Source organism: Lampetra fluviatilis, chromosome 62 (assembly GCF_964198595.1).
Source record: "Lampetra fluviatilis chromosome 62, kcLamFluv1.1, whole genome shotgun sequence".
Lineage (NCBI taxonomy): Eukaryota > Metazoa > Chordata > Hyperoartia > Petromyzontiformes > Petromyzontidae > Lampetra > Lampetra fluviatilis.
Genome location: NC_136336.1, coordinates 6,996,584 through 7,018,085, shown reverse-complemented (window position 1 = coordinate 7,018,085; position 21,502 = coordinate 6,996,584). Strand labels below are relative to the sequence as shown.

At 53.2% G+C, this 21,502-nt stretch overlaps 1 protein-coding gene across 1 annotated transcript in view; it reads left to right on the top strand.

Moving 5' to 3' along the window:
- LOC144951358 (kinesin heavy chain-like) overlaps positions 1–21,502 on the top strand; it is a 45,144-nt gene that overhangs the window by 10,647 nt on the left and 12,995 nt on the right. Inside the window, exons 3-20 of the mRNA XM_078881575.1 lie at positions 1,811–1,884; positions 3,115–3,219; positions 3,841–3,889; positions 7,839–7,894; positions 8,358–8,445; positions 8,874–8,998; positions 10,889–10,993; positions 11,601–11,749; positions 12,353–12,501; positions 12,972–13,186; positions 13,996–14,064; positions 14,926–15,132; positions 16,864–17,007; positions 18,088–18,276; positions 18,731–18,848; positions 19,986–20,062; positions 20,962–21,071; positions 21,372–21,473. Of these exons, the coding sequence (XP_078737701.1) occupies positions 1,811–1,884; positions 3,115–3,219; positions 3,841–3,889; positions 7,839–7,894; positions 8,358–8,445; positions 8,874–8,998; positions 10,889–10,993; positions 11,601–11,749; positions 12,353–12,501; positions 12,972–13,186; positions 13,996–14,064; positions 14,926–15,132; positions 16,864–17,007; positions 18,088–18,276; positions 18,731–18,848; positions 19,986–20,062; positions 20,962–21,071; positions 21,372–21,473 (2,131 nt within the window). The remainder of the gene's footprint in view (positions 1–1,810; positions 1,885–3,114; positions 3,220–3,840; positions 3,890–7,838; positions 7,895–8,357; positions 8,446–8,873; positions 8,999–10,888; positions 10,994–11,600; positions 11,750–12,352; positions 12,502–12,971; positions 13,187–13,995; positions 14,065–14,925; positions 15,133–16,863; positions 17,008–18,087; positions 18,277–18,730; positions 18,849–19,985; positions 20,063–20,961; positions 21,072–21,371; positions 21,474–21,502) is intronic.

The window sequence follows — 21,502 nt, the reverse complement described above, 5'->3', positions numbered from 1 at the left end:
TAGACTCACACAGAGACCCATAGACTCACACAGAGACCCATAGACTCACACAGAGACCCATAGACTTGCATAAACTGGGTTGTGCTTAATTTGCCAAATTTCTGTCTCTCTGAAAATTAAACTATCGCTGGTGACGGGCACTCCTCTCGTACGGCAGAGCGGGTGAGGCAGTGCTGCCCGATACTGTGTGTGTGTGGACTAGAGTGTCACGTGAAGAAGGGACCTCGGAGCTAACTCTGTGATGTCCACTTCCGCGGGCCGTTCTCTGCTCACGCGGAGGCGTCCACGCGGCTTCTTTGTCGTCGTGATGCCATGACGACAATGACGACGACGATGACGACAATGACGACGACGATGACGACAATGACGACGACGATGACGACAATGATGATGATGACGACGATGACGACGATGATGACGATGACGATGATGACGACGATGATGACGACGATGATGATGACGACGATGACGATGACGACGATGATGACGACGATGATGACGACGATGATGATGACGACGATGATGACGATGATGACGACGACGACGATGACGACGATGATGACGACGATGATGACGACGACGATGATGACGACGATGATGACGATGACGATGATGACGACGATGATGACGACGATGATGATGACGACGATGACGATGACGACGATGACGACGATGATGACGACGATGATGATGACGACGATGACGATGACGACGATGACGACGATGATGACGACGACGACGATGACGACGATGATGACGACGATGATGACGACGATGACGATGATGACGACGACAATGATGACGATTTTGATTTAAAGCTTTCGTGACTGCAGGGATTCATATTCTTGGTTCTTTCGGTAAAGTCACAAAGAATGGAAATAATAAAATAATAAAATTGAAACAATAACAATTCTCACGACGTTTCGATTGCAACACAAGCAATCGAAACGTCGTAAGAATTTTATATTTTTGATTTTCATTATGACGATGATGACGACGATGACGACGATTATGACGACGACGATGACGACGACAGCGGCGATCCGGGGATCAAAGCCCGGAGATTAAAAAACAAAATTGTCTTAGAATAAAAAAAAGAGGTGGCGGCGATGGTTAGGCTGATGGCGATAGTGATGGCGGTTCGTGTGTGATGTCGTGATGGTGTTTAGTCGGTGTGGCTTTGTGGCTGTCGACTCAGCCTCAACACGAGTACCCGGTGCGGTGTGTAGTAAACATCGCCACTGGGGAGACAAAGGCGGCCGGGCGTGGTGCTGGCCACCCACCCCCTCGTGTGCCACAGTGCCGGTAGCCTTCGTAGGTGCTGCTCGCTGACAGCACTTGCCCCTACAGTCTGTTGAAGGCTACGTGGCCGGGGGGAATCTTTGTCTTTGTGGCTGTCACCATCACTTAGCGGTGAACGGCGGATGTTGTTGTGTGGCTGTGCGTCTGTCTCTTGGTGCGTACATTGTCTGTGTGTGGCTGTTGGCGTGTGTGTGTCAAGTTCAAGTTCATTGATTAGGTATAGCCCTGTGAGCCATTCGGCTCTTGAATCGGGTGCAACCGCAACAAACAAAAAAACAAAAACATGAACAAAAAACATCTTAAAGTGACTAAGTGCAAACAGAAAATCCAAGAAAAGACAGCAAAATATTGCAAAAAAAAATCACCGTACACCAACGCTGTGTGCAAAAATCCCAGTGGGATGCAAGTCAAACAACAACAACAACAACCACAAGACAACTTAGATTAAGGCCATCAGTCTAACTCTGTACTACAACAAACACACATGGCTGCGGGTGTCTGTGTGCAGATGTCCTTGAGGGATACAATGGAACAATCTTCGCGTACGGACAGACGTCGTCGGGCAAGACGCACACGATGGAGGTGAGAGTCGCAATCCCCTTGACTGCAATCGGATTAGCGTCTGAAAGGTTCCTGTAAGCCCCCGCATCTTCGTGCTCCGGTAGGAAGTGTAATCTGATTCGTATGTACGTGTGTGTGTGTACATGTGTGTGTGTATGTGCGTGTGTGTGTGTACATGTGTGTGTGTATGTACATGTGTGTGTGTAGGTACGTGTGTGTGTGTGTGTGTACATGTGTGTGTGTGTGTATGTGCGTGTGTGTGTACATGTGTGTGTGTATGTACATGTGTGTGTGTATGTACGTGTGTGTGTATGTACATGTGCGTGTGTACATGTGTGTATGTACGTGTGTGTGGCGTATGTACGTGTGTGTGCGTGTGTACGTGTGTGTGTGTACGTTGGGTAGCGGTAGTGTAGTGGTTAGCGTGCTGCGCTACGAACCCGGTGACCTGAGTTCGATTCCCGCACATGGCTAAGACCAGTGATGATTCTCTGAATCAGTCTTGGGCGTCCCCTAGGTCGACTCGGCCTCAAACGAGTACCTGGTGCGGTGTGTAAACATCGCCATTGGGGAGACAAAGGCGGCTGGACGTGGTGCTGGCCACCCACCCCCTCGTGTGCCGTGCCGGCCTTTGTAGGTGCTCGCTAACAGCACTTGCCCCAACAGTCTGTTAAGGCTACACGGGGGATCTTTGTCTTTTGTTGTTGTGTAGAGTGAGTAGGTTTAATCGAACTGTTAATCAAGCTTACAATGTATGAATCTTGCGCACCCGTGATAACCTAAGAGTTGCGCATTTATAAATATACTCGCTGAGTGTAACGTGCAGATTCATAAACTGTGAATCCAGTTGTTTCTTATAATTTTGAACATGCAATCACTGACTCATGGAATAATGTCAACTTTTAACGCTGCCCTGATGATGATGGTGCTGATGATGATGATACTGATGACGATAGTGTTTATTATGATGGCGCTGATGATGATGACGCTGATGATGACGGTGATGAAGATGGCGCTGATAATGAGGGTGCTGATTATAATGGCACTGATGATGATGATGGCGCTGATGATGATGGCACTGATGATGATGGTGCTGATTATAATGGTGCTGATGATGATGATGGCGCTGATGACGATGGCACTGATGATGATGGTGCTGATGATGATGCTGATGATGATTGTGCTGATGATGATGATGGCGCTGCTGATGGTGGTGCCGATGATGACGCTGCTGATGATGATGGTGTGCAGGGCAAGCTGCACGATGGGCACCTGATGGGCATCATCCCCCGCATCGTCCAGGACGTCTTCAACTACATCTACTCGATGGATGAGAATCTCGAGTTCCACATCAAGGTACAGAGATAAAGATCCCCCGTGTAACCTTCACCAACTGTAGGGGCAAGTGCTGCTAGCGAGCACTTGTGAAGGTCTGGCGAGGCACACGAGGGGGTGGGGTGGCCAGCACCACGCCCGGCCGCCTTTGTCTCCCCAGTGCCGATGTTTACACACCGCACCAGCTACTCATTCGAGGCTGAGTCGACCTAGGGGAAGCCCAGGACCGGTTCAGATAATCGTCACCGGGGTTGGCGGTCGCTGTGAGCGGGAATCGAACTCGGGTCGCCGTGTTCGTAGCGCAAAGCGCGCTAAGCGCTGCGCCACCACTCCTCACAAACAACACAGACACGCATGCACGCAGACTACACAACTGTCAACCCGTCACGGCTTACCCCGTATTGCTGTGCAGGCGAATTGACTTTTCAGGTCCACACGGCGTACAGCCGTTTCAAAACGGGTGATGGGGCTTTTGCAGGATGAGCGTTGAGATGTATAAGGGGCACGGGGTGACCACTAAGGCGTGAATTGGTCTGTAATGAGGCAGGGCGCTGACAAGGGGTTGACAGGTATGAGACTACGCAGTGGACGAGCTCATCACCGTACCACGTGACCTCTTGCCCCCCCCTCCCCCCCGTACAGGTCTCCTACTTTGAGATCTACATGGACAAGATTCGCGATCTCCTTGATGGTGAGAACGTCACGCGGTGGTGCCGGTGGTCGTCGTCGTGCTGATGATGATTGTGGTGGTCGTGCTGATGATGATTGTGGTGGTGCTTCTGCTGATGGTTGTGCTGCTCATACTGCTGCTGATGATGATTGTGGTGGTCGTGCTGCTGATGATGGTGGTGGTGGTCGTGCTGATGATTGTGTAGATCATACTGCTGCTGATGATGATTGTGGTGGTGGTCGTGATGATGATTGTGGTGGTGCTTCTGCTGCTGATGGTGCCGCTCATATTGCTGCTGATGGTGATTGTGGTGGTCATGCTGATGATGATTGTGGTGGCGCTTCTACTGATGGTTGTGTCGATCATGCTGCTGCTGATGATGATTGTGGTGGCGGCTACGCTGCTGCACGCGGCTGCCTGTAAGCGAGGATTGGTGGATCACGGCGCAGATGGGATGTGAAACTCCCTTCCCGTGGGCGTCGAAGAGGCGGTGTGGACTAACCTCCATCTGTAATTGTCGAGGTTGTTTTTGGGTTAGATAACGTATATAAATATATAATCGTGTTATCATTAAACCCGCCACTACCCCGACACAGACAATCGGGAAGGGTTCGTCACGTAAACAGAACGTGGCCAATTCGTCACTAGTACAGTGCGCCGGTTGTGTGTTGGAGAGCAAATCCACAACATTTACAATCTCAAGTACGACAATTCGCCAGTAATTACAACTAGCATCATCATTACTATAATTACTGGCGAAACGTCGTACGCAGATCGTAAATGTTGTGGCTTGGCTCTCAAACTCACAACCGGTTAGTGCTGTACTAGTATACTACACTATACACTACTATATACTACACTATACACTACACTATACACTACACTATACACTACACTATACACTACACTATACACTACAATACTATACACTAGTGCTGTACTAGTATACTACACTATACGCTACACTACTATACACTGCACTATACACTACTACACAATACACTATACACTACACTACTATAAACTACACTACTATACACTACACTACTATACACTATACTATACACTACACACTAGTGCTGTACTAGTACACTACACTTTACACTATACACTACTATACACTACACTATACACTACTATACACTACACTATACACTACTATACACTACACTATATACTACACTATACACTACACTATACACTACACTATACACTACAACACTATACACTACAATACTATACACTAGTGTTGTACTAGTATACTACACTATACACTACACTACTATACACGACTACACTATACACTACACCATACACTACACTATACACTACACACTAGTGCTGTACTAGTGACGAATTGGCACGTTCTGTTTACGTGACAACCCTTACTAGTTGGCTGTGTCGGGTGGTGCAGGAGTTTAACGACACAACATTTATATATTTACGTGATCTAACCCAACACAACCTCTATTATGGATGATATTGGTCGCTAAAGCCGACTAGCACGTGTTCAACTGATCTCGATCTTCTTGGTTCTTTCGGTAAAGTGACGTAGAATGGAAAATATAAAATAATAAAATAATAAAACATAATAAAATAATTCTCACGACGTTTCGGCCACAACGCAAGCAGCCGTCCTCAGGAGACAGACTCTGTCTCCTCGACAGACCTGTTCTCCACCTGAGGACGGCTGCTTGCGTTGTAGCCGAAACGTCGTGAGAATTATTTTATTATGTTTTATTTTTATAATTTGTTATTTTCATTTAATTATTTTATTACTTCCATTCTACGTGACTTTACCGAAAGAACCAAGAAGATGAATCGCTGCAGTCACGAAAGCTTTAAATCGAAATTTAATTTAATTTTAATGTTTTATTTTTATTATTTTATTATTTCCCTTCTACGTGACTTTACCGAAAGAACCAAGAAGATGAATCCCTGCAGTCACGAAAGAAGCTTTAAATCGAAATTTAATTTTATTTCAATGTTTTATTTTTATTATTTTATTATTTCCCTTCTACGTGACTTTACCGAAAGAACCAAGAAGATGAATCCCTGCAGTCACGAAAGAAGCTTTAAATCGAAATTTAATTTTATTTTAATGTTTTATTTTTATTATTTTATTATTTCCCTTCTACGTGACTTTACCGAAAGAACCAAGAAGATGAATCCCTGCAGTCACGAAAGAAGCTTTAAATCGAAATTTAATTTTATTTCAATGTTTTATTTTTATTATTTTATTATTTCCCTTCTACGTGACTTTACCGAAAGAACCAAGAAGATGAATCCCTGCAGTCACGAAAGAAGCTTTAAATCGAAATTTAATTTTATTTTAATGTTTTATTTTTATTATTTTATTATTTCCCTTCTACGTGACTTTACCGAAAGAACCAAGAAGATGAATCCCTGCAGTCACGAAAGAAGCTTTAAATCGAAATTTAATTTAATTATGTTTTATTTTTATTATTTTATTATTTCCCTTCTACGTGACTTTACCGAAAGAACCAAGAAGATGAATCCCTGCAGTCACGAAAGAAGCTTTAAATCGAAATTTGATCTCCATCTGTTCCCCATCGCCCGCTAGGGGTTTCCTCCGTGCGCTCCAGATTGCTGCCCCACCTGTAACGTCTCGCGCATTGGCGATGGGGGGGAGGGCGGTGAGGGTTGTGTGGAGGCTGGAGCGGAGCGGTAGTCGCGTCGAGCGTGTTCATGTGCATGTGCTGAACGTGTGTGAACAGGTGTGTACATGAACGTGTGTTGTGTTTGAACGTGTGTTGTGTGTGTGAACGTGTGTGTGTGAACGTGTGTGTGTGTGTGTGAACGTTTGTGTGTGAACGTTTGTGTGTGAACGTGTGTGTGTGAACGTGTGTGTGTGAACAGGTGTGTGCATGAACGTGTGTGTGAACGTGCGTGTGTGTGAACGTGTGTGTGTGAACGTGTGTGTGTGTGAACGTGTGTGTGTGAACGTGTGTGTGTGAACGTGTGTGTGTGAACGTATGTGTGTGTGAACGTGTGCTGTGTGAACATGTGTGTGTGAACAGGTGTGTGTGTGAACGTGTGTGTGTGAACGTGTGTGTGTGAACGTGTGTGTGTGTGTGTGTGAACGTGTGTGTGTGAACGTGTGTGTGTGAACAGGTGTGTGCATGAACGTGTGTGTGAACGTGTGTGTGTGTGAACGTGTGTGTGTGAACGTGTGTGTGTGAACGTGTGTGTGTGAACGTATGTGTGTGTGAACGTGTGCTGTGTGAACATGTGTGTGTGAACAGGTGTGTGTGTGAACGTGTGTGTGTGAACTTGCAAGTGCGTGAACGTGTGTGTGTGTGAACGTGTGTGTGTGAACGTGTGTGTGTGAACATGTGTGTGTGAACGTGTGTTGTGTGTGAACATGTGTGTGTGAACGTGTGTGTGTTGTGTATGTACATGTGTTGTACTCATTGGTTTTTCGGTAAAGTCACGTATGTTGAAATAAAATAAATTAAAATTAATTAAAATAAATCACGACGTTTCGAACGCAACACAAGCGCTCATCGTCAGGTGGACATGGGGTGAGACACGTAGCGAGGGAACACACAGGGGAGGGACACCACGTGCACAGCACGCAGAGAATGTCACACTGCACATGAGCAAACGCGACAAGAAGATGGGAGACGAGAAACTCAACAGACCTTAGAAACATCACGTGACGCAAACCAGTCGGCCAACAACGCAGTTAGACACTCACCTGGTTGACCACGTATTTCACAAAGACTGCCGAATCTCTCGTGTTCATCATCCGGGCTGAACATGCCAACGTAAAACAGAGGACAGGGACTCATGAACAGACACGAGGTACATACACAGAGAAGACACACAGGGAACGTGAGTTGAGTGTGAACATGAATGTGCGTGAATGTGCGTGTGTGTGAACGCGAGTGTGAACACGCGTGTAAACGTGCGAGTGTGAGTGTACGTGCGTGTGTGCGTTTTTCAGTTTCCAAGACGAACCTGTCCGTTCACGAGGACAAGAACCGCGTGCCGTACGTCAAGGTACGGAGCGTTGTGTCACTGTGCCGCTGTGCCACGCAGCCCGCAGAGCATTGTGATGTTGCAGCCAATCACAGCCCACGAGCGTTGTGACGTCGTAGCCAATCACAGTCCCGCGAGCGTTGTGACGTCGCAGCCAATCGAAGTCCGCAGAGCGTTGTGACGTCGCAGCCAATCACAGTCCGCAGAGCGTTGTGACGTCGCAGCCAATCGAAGTCCGCAGAGCGTTTCTCTCTCACAGCGCTCGTGTCGGGTGTAGCACTTGGTGCGATGTGGCGATGTGATGCTGTGTTCACGTGGTGTGTTGGTGCGTCGCCATGGCGACGTGACGCTGTGCTCACGTGATGAGTTGATGCGTCGCCGCGGCGATGTGACGCTGTGCTCACGTGATGAGTTGACGCGTCGCCATGGCGATGTGACGCTGTGTTCACGTGATGAGTTGATGCGTCGCCCCGTCGACGTCTAGGGCTGCACGGAGCGCTTCGTGTCGAGCCCCGAGGAGGTGATGGACGTCATCGACGAGGGGAAGTCCAACCGGCACGTCGCCGTGACGAGTACGCGACACGCACACACACACGCACGCACGTACACACACACACGCACACACTCACATGCAAACCCACACACGCACGCACATGCACGCGCACACTCACATGCAAACCCACGCGCACACACACACACGTGCAAACGCACGCACACACGCACATACACACACACACGCACACACACACACGCACGCACACACATGCAAACCCATGCGCACACACACACGTGCAAACGCACATGCACGTGTACACACGTACACACACTCGCACGCACGTACACGCACGTACACACACACACACATGCAAACCCACGTGCACACACACACACGTGCAAACGCACGCACACACACGCGCGCACGCACAGGGCCCCAGTGTAGCCTTTCTCAAGACTGTTGAGGGATCCGTGGGTGGCCTCGTGTCGTTGTGCGCCGTGGCAGACATGAACGAGCACAGCTCGCGCAGCCACAGCATCTTCCTCATCAACGTGAAGCAGGAGAACGTCGAGACGGAGCAGAAGCTCAGCGGAAAGCTCTACCTCGTCGACCTGGCTGGCAGCGAGAAGGTGAGATGGCGTCGTCATCATGATCGTTGTCGTCGTCGTCATTGTTGACATCGTCGTGATCGTCGTCATTATCATTGATAATAGTTTTTTTACCCTTCTATCTGGCAACAAAACTGACACCTTTTTTTACAAGGAGTCATGTTTGCATAGACCTCAATACCTGGAGTCATAATGCAAACAAAAAACACAACTCTGATAATGTATGCAATGTCCTTGAAGTTGATTGTTGAATCAACTTCAAGGACAGTTGATTGTTGAATCAACTTCAAGGACAGTGCATACATTATCAGAGTTATGTTTTTTGTTTGCATTATGACTGCAGGTATTGTGGTCTATGCAAACATGACTCCTTGTAAAAAAAAAGGTGTCAGTTTTGTTGCCAGATAGAAGGGTAAAAAACCAATTATCATATTTTTTACTGGCAAATGAGGTTCCAATGGTTATCATCATTGTCGTCATCATCGTCATCGTGATGCCGCAGACACAACAACAACAACAAAAACCGCCATGCACCGCTAAGTGCCAGGCTAGGTGCAGGAGGAGGTCACGGGACAGACCCAGGTGCCATGAGTTGACTAACTGAGATGACTGGCTGAGGCATGAACTGTGCTCCTCACTGTGCCAACTCGCTTTATCCGCTCATTGTTGTGAGCGTCGCTCCTTTGCCCTGCATTGTTGTTGGAGGGTGACTGCCTCCAACTGGCCAGTAGCAGCGTCCTTCACGAGCTACCTCCATAGAGACCGATCTTGACACCGCTGGTACCGGTCATTAGCAAGTCCACTCAGCTCCACATCCTCCAGTACCACATCACTCCATCTCTTCTCCAGCCCTTGTCATGCCCGTTTAGCCCCCTCGATCCAGCCAAACAGAAGCTGTTGGGCATGCGGTGGCTGGGCATGCGGGCTACGTGACCCAGCCAGAGGAGCTCACTAACAGAACGGTGGAGATCTTTCAAGGATCTTTGAGTTCGATACACAATCCAGTCTGCTTAAACTCAGGATGGATCGTAGGCAGCTGGCCCAGCCTGAAATGTGTCAAATCGGCGCAGATGTTCCTTCAACAGGGTCCACGTTTCGCAAGCGTAGAGACGGGGAGGGCAATGGCCGTGGCCGAGAAGACCCGGAGCTTCGCGTGGAGCGATAGGCCAGGTAGCAGCTGATGTGAAGATAATGCAGAATGGGAACGCCTCCACTATCTCCACAACTACGGGGAGTGAAGGGAACGGGAAAATATGACTGGTCAACACGCTTTTTCTGGCATAAGGTATTCCAACGGTTTTAAGGTAATTTTGGGGTGCTGATTCCAAATCTGGCATCAGTTTTTGAGATATCAAATATTGCATTTTCAATAAAAACTGCAGAAGAAAAATATTAAATAAATGTGGATATCTACATAAAATGATATTATAAACACACTATCCTAAAATACAGCACCATATTTTAACACTGAAGCAGTCACTGACCCGCAACAACTTGCAATCGTAAGTGACAGAGGTAATTTCGGGTAAAATCAATGAAAATGGGGTTTGCCGATTGTATAGAAAATAAAACATAGAGCAAATCTGAGATCAGATTTGGAATCAGCACCCTGAAATTAGTCTAAAACAGCTGCAAAAGTCCAGGCCAGAAAAAACATGTTTTTTTGTTGTTGACCAGTGTAATTTAATGACATAACATACCCGGGCATGCGCTTTGTGGTTTTCTCTTTTGTGTGGGGCTGAGGGGTGGAGGCCCCATCTCGCGCTCCGTAGAGCGAAGCAGCAACGGCATCGCCTCCGGATCGTAGGGGTCGCCGTTCGCTCACGGCGGCACTTGCCCCGGCGGTCTGTTTGAGGCTACGCGGGTGACCTTTGCCTCTGTGCGCTCCCTGCCGTGTGTTGTCCGCGCCAGGTGAGCAAGACGGGAGCGGAGGGATCCGTCCTGGACGAGGCAAAGAACATCAACAAGTCGCTCTCCTCGCTCGGGAACGTCATCTCGGCCCTCGCCGAGGGCACGGTGAGCTCAGCTCCGCACGGGTCACTGTCAGGGGTCAGGGGTTAGCGATAGAGCTGGGGTCAAGGGTTAGGGATAGAGCTGGGGTCAAGGGTTAGGGATAGAGCTGGGGTCAAGGGTTAGGGATAGAGCTGGGGTCAAGGGTTAGGGATAGAGCTGGGGTCAAGGGTTAGGGATAAAGCTGGGGTCACGGGCTAGGGATAGAGCTAGGGTCAAGAGTTAGGGATAGAGCTGGGGTCATGGGTTAGGGATAGAGCTGGGGTCAAGGGTTAGGGATAGAGCTGGGGTCAAGGGTTATGGATAGAGCTGGGGTCAAGGGTTAGGGATAGAGCTGGGGTCAAGGATCAGGGCTAGAGTAAGGGAGGAGTGATATTGCTAAAGTTAGGGTTGGTGCTAAGGTTATGGCGAGGGTGAGGGTAGGATCAGGACCGGGTGTTTTAAGATCACCGGGCATGGTTGCTGGCCACCCCAGCCCTCCCTCACACGCCGTGCCGGCCTTCATAGGCGCTCGCTAACAGCCGCTTGCCCCAACAGTCTGTTGAGGCTACACGCTGGGCGGGCGGGCGGTGGGTGGTGACGACCGTTGTCTTTGCGTCGTCTTTGTCTGCAGAAGACGCACGTGCCCTACCGCGACAGCAAGATGACCCGCATCCTGCAGGACTCGCTGGGCGGCAACTGCCGCACGACGATCGTCATCTGCTGCTCGCCCTCGGCCTACAACGAGGCCGAGTCCAAGTCCACGCTCATGTTCGGCCAGCGGTGAGGCACACACAAAGACAAAGAGTCCGCCCCGTGTAGCCTTAGCAGACTGTTGGGGCAAGTGGCTGTCGGAGAGTAGCAGCACACGAGGGGGTGGGTGGCCGGCAGCAGCACGCCCGGCCGCATTTGTCTCCCCAGCGGGGATGTTTACGCGACACACCGCACCGGGGAGTCGTTTGAGGCTGAGTCGACCTAGGGGAGGCCCAGGTGTTGGTGGCCGTGAGCGGGAATCGGACTCGGGTCGCAGCGCAGCGTAGCGCTGACCGCTGCACTGCTCACACACAAAGACAAAGATCCCGCCCTGTATAGCCTTAACAGACTGCTGTGGCAAGTGCCGTTAGCGAGCAGCACCTATGAAGGCGCGCACACACACACACACGCACACACGCACAGCTGTGAGGGACGACACCTGCACACACACACACGTACAGCTGTGAGGGACGACACCTGCACACACACACACGCACAGCTGTGAGGGACGACACCTGCACACACACACACACACAGCTGTGAGGGACGACACCTGCACGCACACACACGCACAGCTGTGAGGGACGACACCTGCACACACGCTACAGCGGGCCGCGTGGGCTGTGTGCGCAGGGCGAAGACCATCAAGAACCAGGTGAGCGTGAACCTGGAGCTCACGGCGGAGGAGTGGAAGAAGAAGTTCGAGAAGGAGAAGGACAAGAACAAGGGGCTCAAGATGGCCGTGACGAGGCTGGAGGCCGAGCTCCTGCGCTGGCGCAACGGTGCGTGACGACTCGTGACGACGACTCGTGACGATTTGTGACGACGACTCGTGACGACGACTCGTGACGTTGTGACGACGACTCGTGACGACGACTCGTGACGTTGTGACGATGACTCGTGACGACGACTCGTGACGACGACTCGTGACGATGATTTGTGATGATTTGTGATGATTTGTGATGATTTGTGATGACTCGTAACTGCACGTGACGACGCCGCTACCTTTCCGCCCGACCTCTCCTCGTGACCTCTCCGCGCGACCTCTCCCCGCGACCTCTCCCCGCAACCTCTCCCCGCGACCTCTCCCCACGACCTCTCCCCGCGACCTTTCCCTGCGACCTCTCCCCGCGACCTCTCCCCACGACCTCTCCCCGTGACCTCTCCCCACAACCTCTCCCCACGACCTCTCCCCACGACCCCTCCCCGCGACCCCTCCCCGCGACCTCTCTCTTCTAACCCCTCCCCGCAGGCGAGTCGGTGCCCGAGAGCGAGCAGCTGGACGCCAAGGAGCGCCGCAGCCTGGAGGCCATGACGGTGGACAACGCGCCGGCGTCCGGGGGCGGCGGCGGCGGCGGCGCCGACACCCCCACCGCGCCGGCGGCCCCCGCGCCGCGAATCGGCGACGCCGAGCGGATCAAGTACGACGACGACATCCGCCACCTCTACAAGCAGCTCGACGACAAGGTGAGGGGTGGGAGGGGGCGGTGGGCGGGGGGTTGGGGGGGCGGGCGGGCGGGGGGGGCGGTGGTTGGACACAGGTCGGGGGGCACGGGAACACGCTGGAATGACGTCACGCCCACGTTGGAATGACGTCACGCCCACGTTGGAATGACGTCACGCCCACGCTGGAATGACGTCACGCCCACGCTGGAATGACGTCACGCCCACGCTGGAATGACGTTACGCCCACGCTGGAATCACGTCACGCCCACGCGGGAATGACGTCACGCCCACGCTGGAATGACGTCACGCCCACGCTGGAGTGACGTCACGCCCACGCTGGAATCACGTCACGTCCACGCTGGAATGACGTCATGCCCACGCTGGAATGACGTCACGCCCACGCTGGAATGACGTCACGCCCACGCTGGAATCACGTCACGTCCACGCTGGAATGACGTCACGCCCACGCTGGAATGACGTCACGCCCACGCTGGAATGACGTCACCGCGGGAATAACGTCACGCCCACGCTGGAATGACGTCACGCTCACGCTGGAATGGCGTCACGCATGCGGGAATGACATCACCGGTGAAAAGTTTTGTTTTTATTATTATGTTTATTATCATCATCATATCTCGTTATTTATTTATACTACAAGACCCGGGTACAGAGCACGAGTGACGGGGAGTCGTCGCGGGGTCTTTAACATCACCACCATTATTGACGATAACAATGACGGTGATGATGATGATGACGACGACGACGATGATGATGACGATGATGACGACGATGATGACGGTGATGATGATGATGTCGCCCGCTCTGCCCAGGATGATGAGATCAACCAGCAGAGCCAGCTGGCCGAGAAACTCAAGCAGCAGATGCTGGATCAGGAGGAGGTGAGAGAGCCGTGGGGACACAAGTGGCGGTGGTGTCTTCGATGACAATGATGGTGACGATGCTGACGATGGTGATGGTGATGACGATGATGGTGATGACAATGATGGTGACGATGCTGACGATCGTGATGATGATGGTGATGCTGATGACGATGCTGATAACGATGGCGACGATGCTGACAATGACGATGGTGATGACGATGACGATGTTGATGATGGGGATGATGAGAGTGATGACAATGGTAATGATGACGATATTGATTACGATGGTGATTTGATGGTGACAATGATGCTGACGATGGTGATGACAATGCTGATGACGATGGCGATAAAGATGGCGATGATGCTGACGATGGCGATGGTGATGACGATGGTGACAATAATGGTGATCATGGTGGTGATGATGGGGATGATGATGATGGCGATGGTCATGATGATGGTGATGACGATGATGATGACGATGGCGATGACGATGGTGATGACGATGGTGATGATGATGCTGATGACGATGCTGATGACGATGCTGATGACGATGGTGATGATGATGCTGATGACGATGGTGATGACGATGGTGATGACTATGGCGATGACGATGGTGATGACGATAGTGATGACGATGCTGATGACGATGCTGATGACGATGGTGATGACGATGCTGATGACGATGGTGATGACGATGGTGATGACGATGGTGATGACGATGGTGACGACGATGCTGACGACGACGGCGATCACGGTGGCGGTGACGATGGTGATGACGATTGTGATGACGATGGTGATGACGATGCTGATGACGATGGTGACGACGATGCTGACGACGACGGCGATCACGGTGGCGGTGTTGTCTGGGCCGCGTCTCAGCTGATCGCGTCGACGCGCCGCGACCACGAGGGCGTCCAGGAGGAGCTGTCGCGGCTGCAGGCGGAGAACGAGGCGGCCAAGGAGGAGGTGAAGGAGGTGCTGCAGGCCCTCGAGGAGCTTGCCGTCAACTACGACCAGAAGTCGCAGGAGGCCGAGGACCGCGGCCGCGACTACGCGGCGCTCAGCGAGGAGCTCGCCCAGAAGATCGTGCGTCGACGCGCCGTGACGACGACGATGACGACGATGATGATGACGATGATGACGACGACGACGATGACGACGACGACAATGACGACGATGATGATGATGATGAGCATGTTGATGACGACGACGATGATGACGACGATGACGATGATGACGATGATGATAACGACGTGATGATAATGACGATGTTGATGATAATGTTGATGACGACGATGACGATGATGATGATGACGATGATGATGACGACGACGACGATGACGACGACGACGATGATGACGATGATGATGATGATGATGAGCATGTTGATGACGACGACGATGATGACGACGATGACGATGATGACGATGATGATGATAACGACGTGATGATAATGACGATGTTGATGATAATGTTGGTAACGATAACGATGATGAGGACACGATTGATGATAATGAAAACGATAATGATAACGACAATGACGCGACGACACGATGTTACGCGATAAGATGACGTGATGATGACGACGACGACGATGATGACAGTTATGCGATGATGCGACAACGCGACGTTATGCGACGGTGACGATGACGACGGTGACGACGGTGGTGATGACGACGGTGACCATGACAACGGTGACGATGGTGACCATGACGACGACGGTGATGATGACGTCGGTGACAATGACGACGGTGATGATGAGGTCGGTGATGATGACGACGGTGACGATGACGTCGGTGACCATGACGACGGTGATGATGACGACGGTGATGATGACGACGGTGATGATGACGACGGTGATGATGACGTCGGTGACCATGACGACGGTGACGATGACGACGGTGATGATGACGACGGTGACCATGACGTCGGTGATGATGACGGTGATGATGACGACGGTGATGATGACGACGGTGATGATGACGACGGTGATGATGACGTCGGTGACCATGACGACGGTGACGATGACGACGGTGATGATGACGACGGTGACCATGACGTCGGTGATGATGACGACGGTGACCATGACGTCGGTGATGATGACGACGGTGATGATGACGACGGTGATGATGACGACGGTGATGATGACGACGGTGATGATGACGACGGTGATGATGACGACGGTGGTGATGACGACGGTGACCATGACAACGGTGACGATGGTGACCATGACGACGACGGTGATGATGACGTCGGTGACAATGACGACGGTGATGATGAGGTCGGTGATGATGACGACGGTGACGATGACGTCGGTGACCATGACGACGGTGATGATGACGACGGTGATGATGACGACGGTGATGATGACGACGGTGATGATGACGTCGGTGACCATGACGACGGTGACGATGACGACGGTGATGATGACGACGGTGACCATGACGTCGGTGATGATGACGGTGATGATGACGACGGTGATGATGACGACGGTGATGATGACGACGGTGATGATGACGTCGGTGACCATGACGACGGTGACGATGACGACGGTGATGATGACGACGGTGACCATGACGTCGGTGATGATGACGTCGGTGACCATGACGTCGGTGATGATGACGACGGTGATGATGACGACGGTGATGATGACGACGGTGATGATGACGACGGTGATGATGACGACGGTGATGATGACGACGGTGATGATGACGTCGGTGACCATGACGACGGTGACGATGACGACGGTGATGATGACGACGGTGACCATGACGACGGTGACGATGACGACGGTTATGATGACGTCGGTGTGCGCAGAGCTCCCTGGCGTCGAGCGAGGCCGAGGTGCAGCGGCTCCAGGAGACGAGCAGCCACCACAAGAAGCGCGTCACCGAGATGCTCTCGTCGCTGCTCAAGGACCTGGGGGAGATCGGCACGGCCGTGGGCAACAGCGACATCAAGGTCCACGACCCCCTCACTCACTCCTCACCACCCCCCCCTCCTCACCACGCCCTGCTCACCAAGCTCTGCTCACCCCCCCCTCCTCACCCCCCCTCCTCACCTCTCCCCTCCTCACCCCCCCCCCTTCTCACCCCCTCCTCACCACGCCCTGCTCACCCCTCCCTCCTCACCCCTCCCTCCTCACCCCCCCTCCTCACCCCTCCCTCCTCACCCCCCCCTCCTCACCCCTCCCTCCTCACCCCCCCCTCCTCACCCCTCCCTCCTCACCCCCCTCCTCACCACGCCCTGCTCACCCCTCCCTTCTCACCCCTCCCTCCTCACCCCCCCTCCTCACCCCTTCTCCTCACCCGCCCCCCCACCTCCTCACCCCCCTTCTCACCCCTTCTCCTCACCCCCCCTCCTCACCGGCCCCCCCCACTCTCCTCACCTTCCTCTTACCGTGCCGTACCCTCTGCTTCTCCTGTCTTCACTGCCCCCTCTGACTCGGTCTGACTTGGTCTCACCCCTCCTGTCCTCGGTGCTGCCCTCCGCGCATCCGCCCGCGTCCGTGTGAGCACGCGTCTGCCGTGTCTGTGTGTGCCGTGTCTGTGTGCCGTGTCTGTGTGTGCCGTGTCTGTGTGTGCCGTGTCTGTGTGTGTCGTGTCTGCGTGTGCCGTGTCTGTGTGTGCCGTGTCTGCGTGTGCCGTGTCTATGTGTGCCGTGTCTGTGTGTGCCGTGTCTGTGTGCCGTGTCTGTGTGCCGTGTCTGTGTGTGCCATGTCTGTGTGCCGTGTCTGTGTGCCGTGTCTGCGTGTGCCGTGTCTGTGTGTGCCGTGTTTGTGTGCCGTGTCTGCGTGTGCCGTGTCTGTGTGTGACGTGTCTGTGTGCCGTGTCTGTGTGCCGTGTCTGCGTGTGCCGTGTCTGTGTGTGCCGTGTCTGTGTGTGCCGTGTCTGTGTGTGCCGTGTCCGCGTGTGCCGTGTTCGCGAGCGCGCCCCCGCCGGTGTTGACGGTCCCCGGCGTCCCCGGCGTTAACCGGTGTTAACCGGTGTTAATGTGGCGTTAACCGGCGTTAACCGGTGCCCGCGTCGCCGTGGCCCGCAGGCGGCGGACGCGAGCGGCATGATCGAGGAGGAGTTCACGGTGGCGCGCCTCTACGTGAGCAAGATGAAGTCGGAGGTGAAGTCTCTGGTGAAGCGCAGCCGCCAGCTGGAGGCGACGCAGGGCGAGTGCAGCCGCAAGGCCGAGGCGTCCGAGCGCGAGCTCGCCGCCTGCCAGCTGCTCATCTCGCAGGTGACGCACCCACGTCATCGTCGTCGTCGTCGTCCGTGCCACCGTCATCGTCGTCATCATTATCGTGCCGCCATCGACGTCGCCGCCACCATCGGCCTCACCACCACCATCACTGCCACCATCGCCGTCGCCGCCACCATCACTGCCACCATCGCCGTGACAATCACCATCGGCCTCACCACCACCATCACTGCCACCATCGCCGTGACAATCACCATCACAGTCACCATCGGCCTCACCACCACCATCACCATCACTGCCACCATCGCCGTGACAATCACCATCGGCCTCACCACCACCATTGCCATCACCGCCACCATCGCCGTCACCGCCACCAGCCATCGTCATCCAAATCGTACACGCAATTGGGCTGAACCCTTCTCCGCGCTTGTACCCCCCTCCCTCCCCCCTCTGCCCCCCCCTCTCCCCCCCCTGACCCCCCCCCCCCCCACAGCACGAGGCTAAGATCCGCTCGCTCAGCGAGTACATGCAGAGCGTGGAGCTGAAGAAGCGGCAGCTGGAGGACGCCTACGACACGCTCAGCGAGGAGCTCGCTCAGCTGCGCGCTCAGGGTCGGTCCACCAAACCCGTCACCGCGGAGACTCGTTGCCGCGGATACCTGTCGCCGCGGAGACTCGTTGCCGCGGCGACCAGTCGCTGCAATGCATTGTTGTCCTTCCCCCGCGCAGCCGATTAGCGCGGTTTGCTACGTACGGTGCGAAAGGAAAAGTTCAACATGCTACGTTCTCTTTGACTACCTTAAATCTAGATTTTAAACTCATTTCTTTAGAACTGCTTTGTGTGTTTAGTTTGTTGTCCTTCCCCCGCACAGCCGATTAGCGCGGTTTGCTACGTACGGTGCGAAAGAAGTTCCACCTACATACGTTCAATTATCTTCGAAATGGTGCCTGGTTGCCGTGGTACCCGGTTGATGTGATGCCGGTTGCCATGGCACCTGGTTGCCATGACATTGTATTGTCATGACGACTGGTCACCGCATTGCCATGCGGTTAATGACACGTATGTTGAACTTATTTTGCACTGTACGTAGCCTTAAATCCTTGTTGCCATAGCAACCTGTTAACTTGGTACCCAATTGCCAAAATGGCTCATTGCCATGGCAGCAAGTTGCTGTCATGCCCTGTCACTATGGCCCATAGTTACCATTCTGCTTGGTTGCCATGGTTTCTTTGTGGCAACGACACCTTGGTTCCACCACACCCGGTTACCGTGACACCTTGTTGCCACGGTCACTGTGACGATCGCGTTCCCATGACACCAGTTGCCATGACCACCAGTAGCCATGCCGTCATGTTTCTATGACTACTGGTTGACATGACTTCCAGTCGCCATGGTGTCTCGTTACCAGGAGGCATCGTGTTCTGATGATGGTTTTAATCACACCCTCCTCACCCTCCTCACCCTCCTCCTCACCCTCCTCACCCTCCTCACCCTCCTCACCCTCCTCCTCACCCTCCTCACCCTCCTCCCCCTCCTCCTCACCCTCCTCCTCACCCTCCTCCTCACCCTCCTCACCCTCCTCCTCACCCTCCTCCTCACCCTCCCCCTCCTCCTCACCCTCCTCACCCTCCTCACCCTCCTCCTCACCCTCCTCACCCTCCTCCTCACCCACCTCCTCGCCCTCCTCACCCTCCTCCTCACCCTCCTCACCCTCCTCCTCACCCTCCTCACCCTCCTCCTCGTCACAGAGAAAATGCACGAAGTGTCGTTCAAGGACAAGGTGAAGGAGCATCTGGACAAACTGCAGGACGCTCACGAGATGAAGGTGGGCTCCTCAACCTCTACCCCTACCCCCCCCCCCTAGGTCGACTCAGCCTTAAACGAGTACCTGGTGCGGTGTGTAATCATCAGCACTGGGGAGACAAAGGCGGCCGGGCGTGGTGCTGGCCACCCACCCCCCCCCCCCCCCCCTCGTGTGCCTCGCCAGACCTTCACAAGTGCTCGCTAGTAGCACTTGCCCCTACAGTCGGTGAAGGTTACACGGGGGATCTTTATCTCTGTACCTTGATGTGGAACTCGAGATTCTCATCCATCGAGTAGATGTAGTTGAAGACGTCCTGGACGATGCGGGGGATGATGCCCATCAGGTGCCCATCGTGCAGCTTGCCCTGCACACCATCATCATCAGCAGCGCCATCATCGGCACCATCATCAGCAACAGCAGCGCCATGATCATCATCAGCACAATCATCAGCAGCGCCATCATCATTAGCACCATCTTCATCAGAAGCACCATCATCATCAGCACAATCATCATCAGCATTGTCATCATCGGCACCATCATCATCAGCGCCATCAGCAGCGCCATCATCAGTGCCATCATCATTAGCGCCATCTTCATCAGCGGCATCATCAGCACCATCATCATCAGCTCCATCATCATCAGCGCCATCATCATCAGTATCATCAGCGCCATCATCATCAGTATCATCATCAGCAACGTCATCATCAGTACCATCATCATCAGCGCCATTATCCGCACCATCATCAGCACCATCATCAGCACCACCATCATCAGCACCATCATCATCAGAGACATCATCATCATGAGCGCAATCATCATCAGCATCATCATCATCATCGGCGCCATCATCATCATCAGCACCGTCATCATCGGCGCCATCGTGAGCACCATGGAGGCATCGTCGTCTTTGCTTGCGGCAGAGCGCCTTGGAGCAGCAGATGATGGAACACCGCGAGAGCCACCACAAGCAGCTGGCTCGCCTGCGCGACGAGATCGACGAGAAGCAGAAGATCGTGGACGGACTCAAGGAGTGAGTGCTCGCACGCACGCACGCACGCGTGTGTGTGCGTGTGTGTGCGTGTGCGTGTGTAGGTGTGTGTGTGTGTGTGTACATGCGTGCGTGTGAGTATGCCCGTGCGTGTGTGTGTATCTGTAGAGTGTGTACATGCGTGTGTGTGAGTATGCCCGTGCGTGTGTGTGTGTGTATCTGTAGAGTGTGTACATGCGTGCGTGTGTGCATATATCTGTAGAGTGTGTACATGCGTGTGTGTGTGTGTGTGTCGAGCGACGTTGTTGCGTCACCCCGCGTCGTGTGGCGTGGCGCTCGCAGCCTCAACCAGAAGCTGCAGCTGGAGCAGGAGCGGCTGCGCTCCGACTACGAGAAGCTAAAAAGTGAGGAACAGGAGAAAAGTCGGAGACTCCATGAGCTCACGTACGTGCCTGCCTCCGCCTCGCCACCCG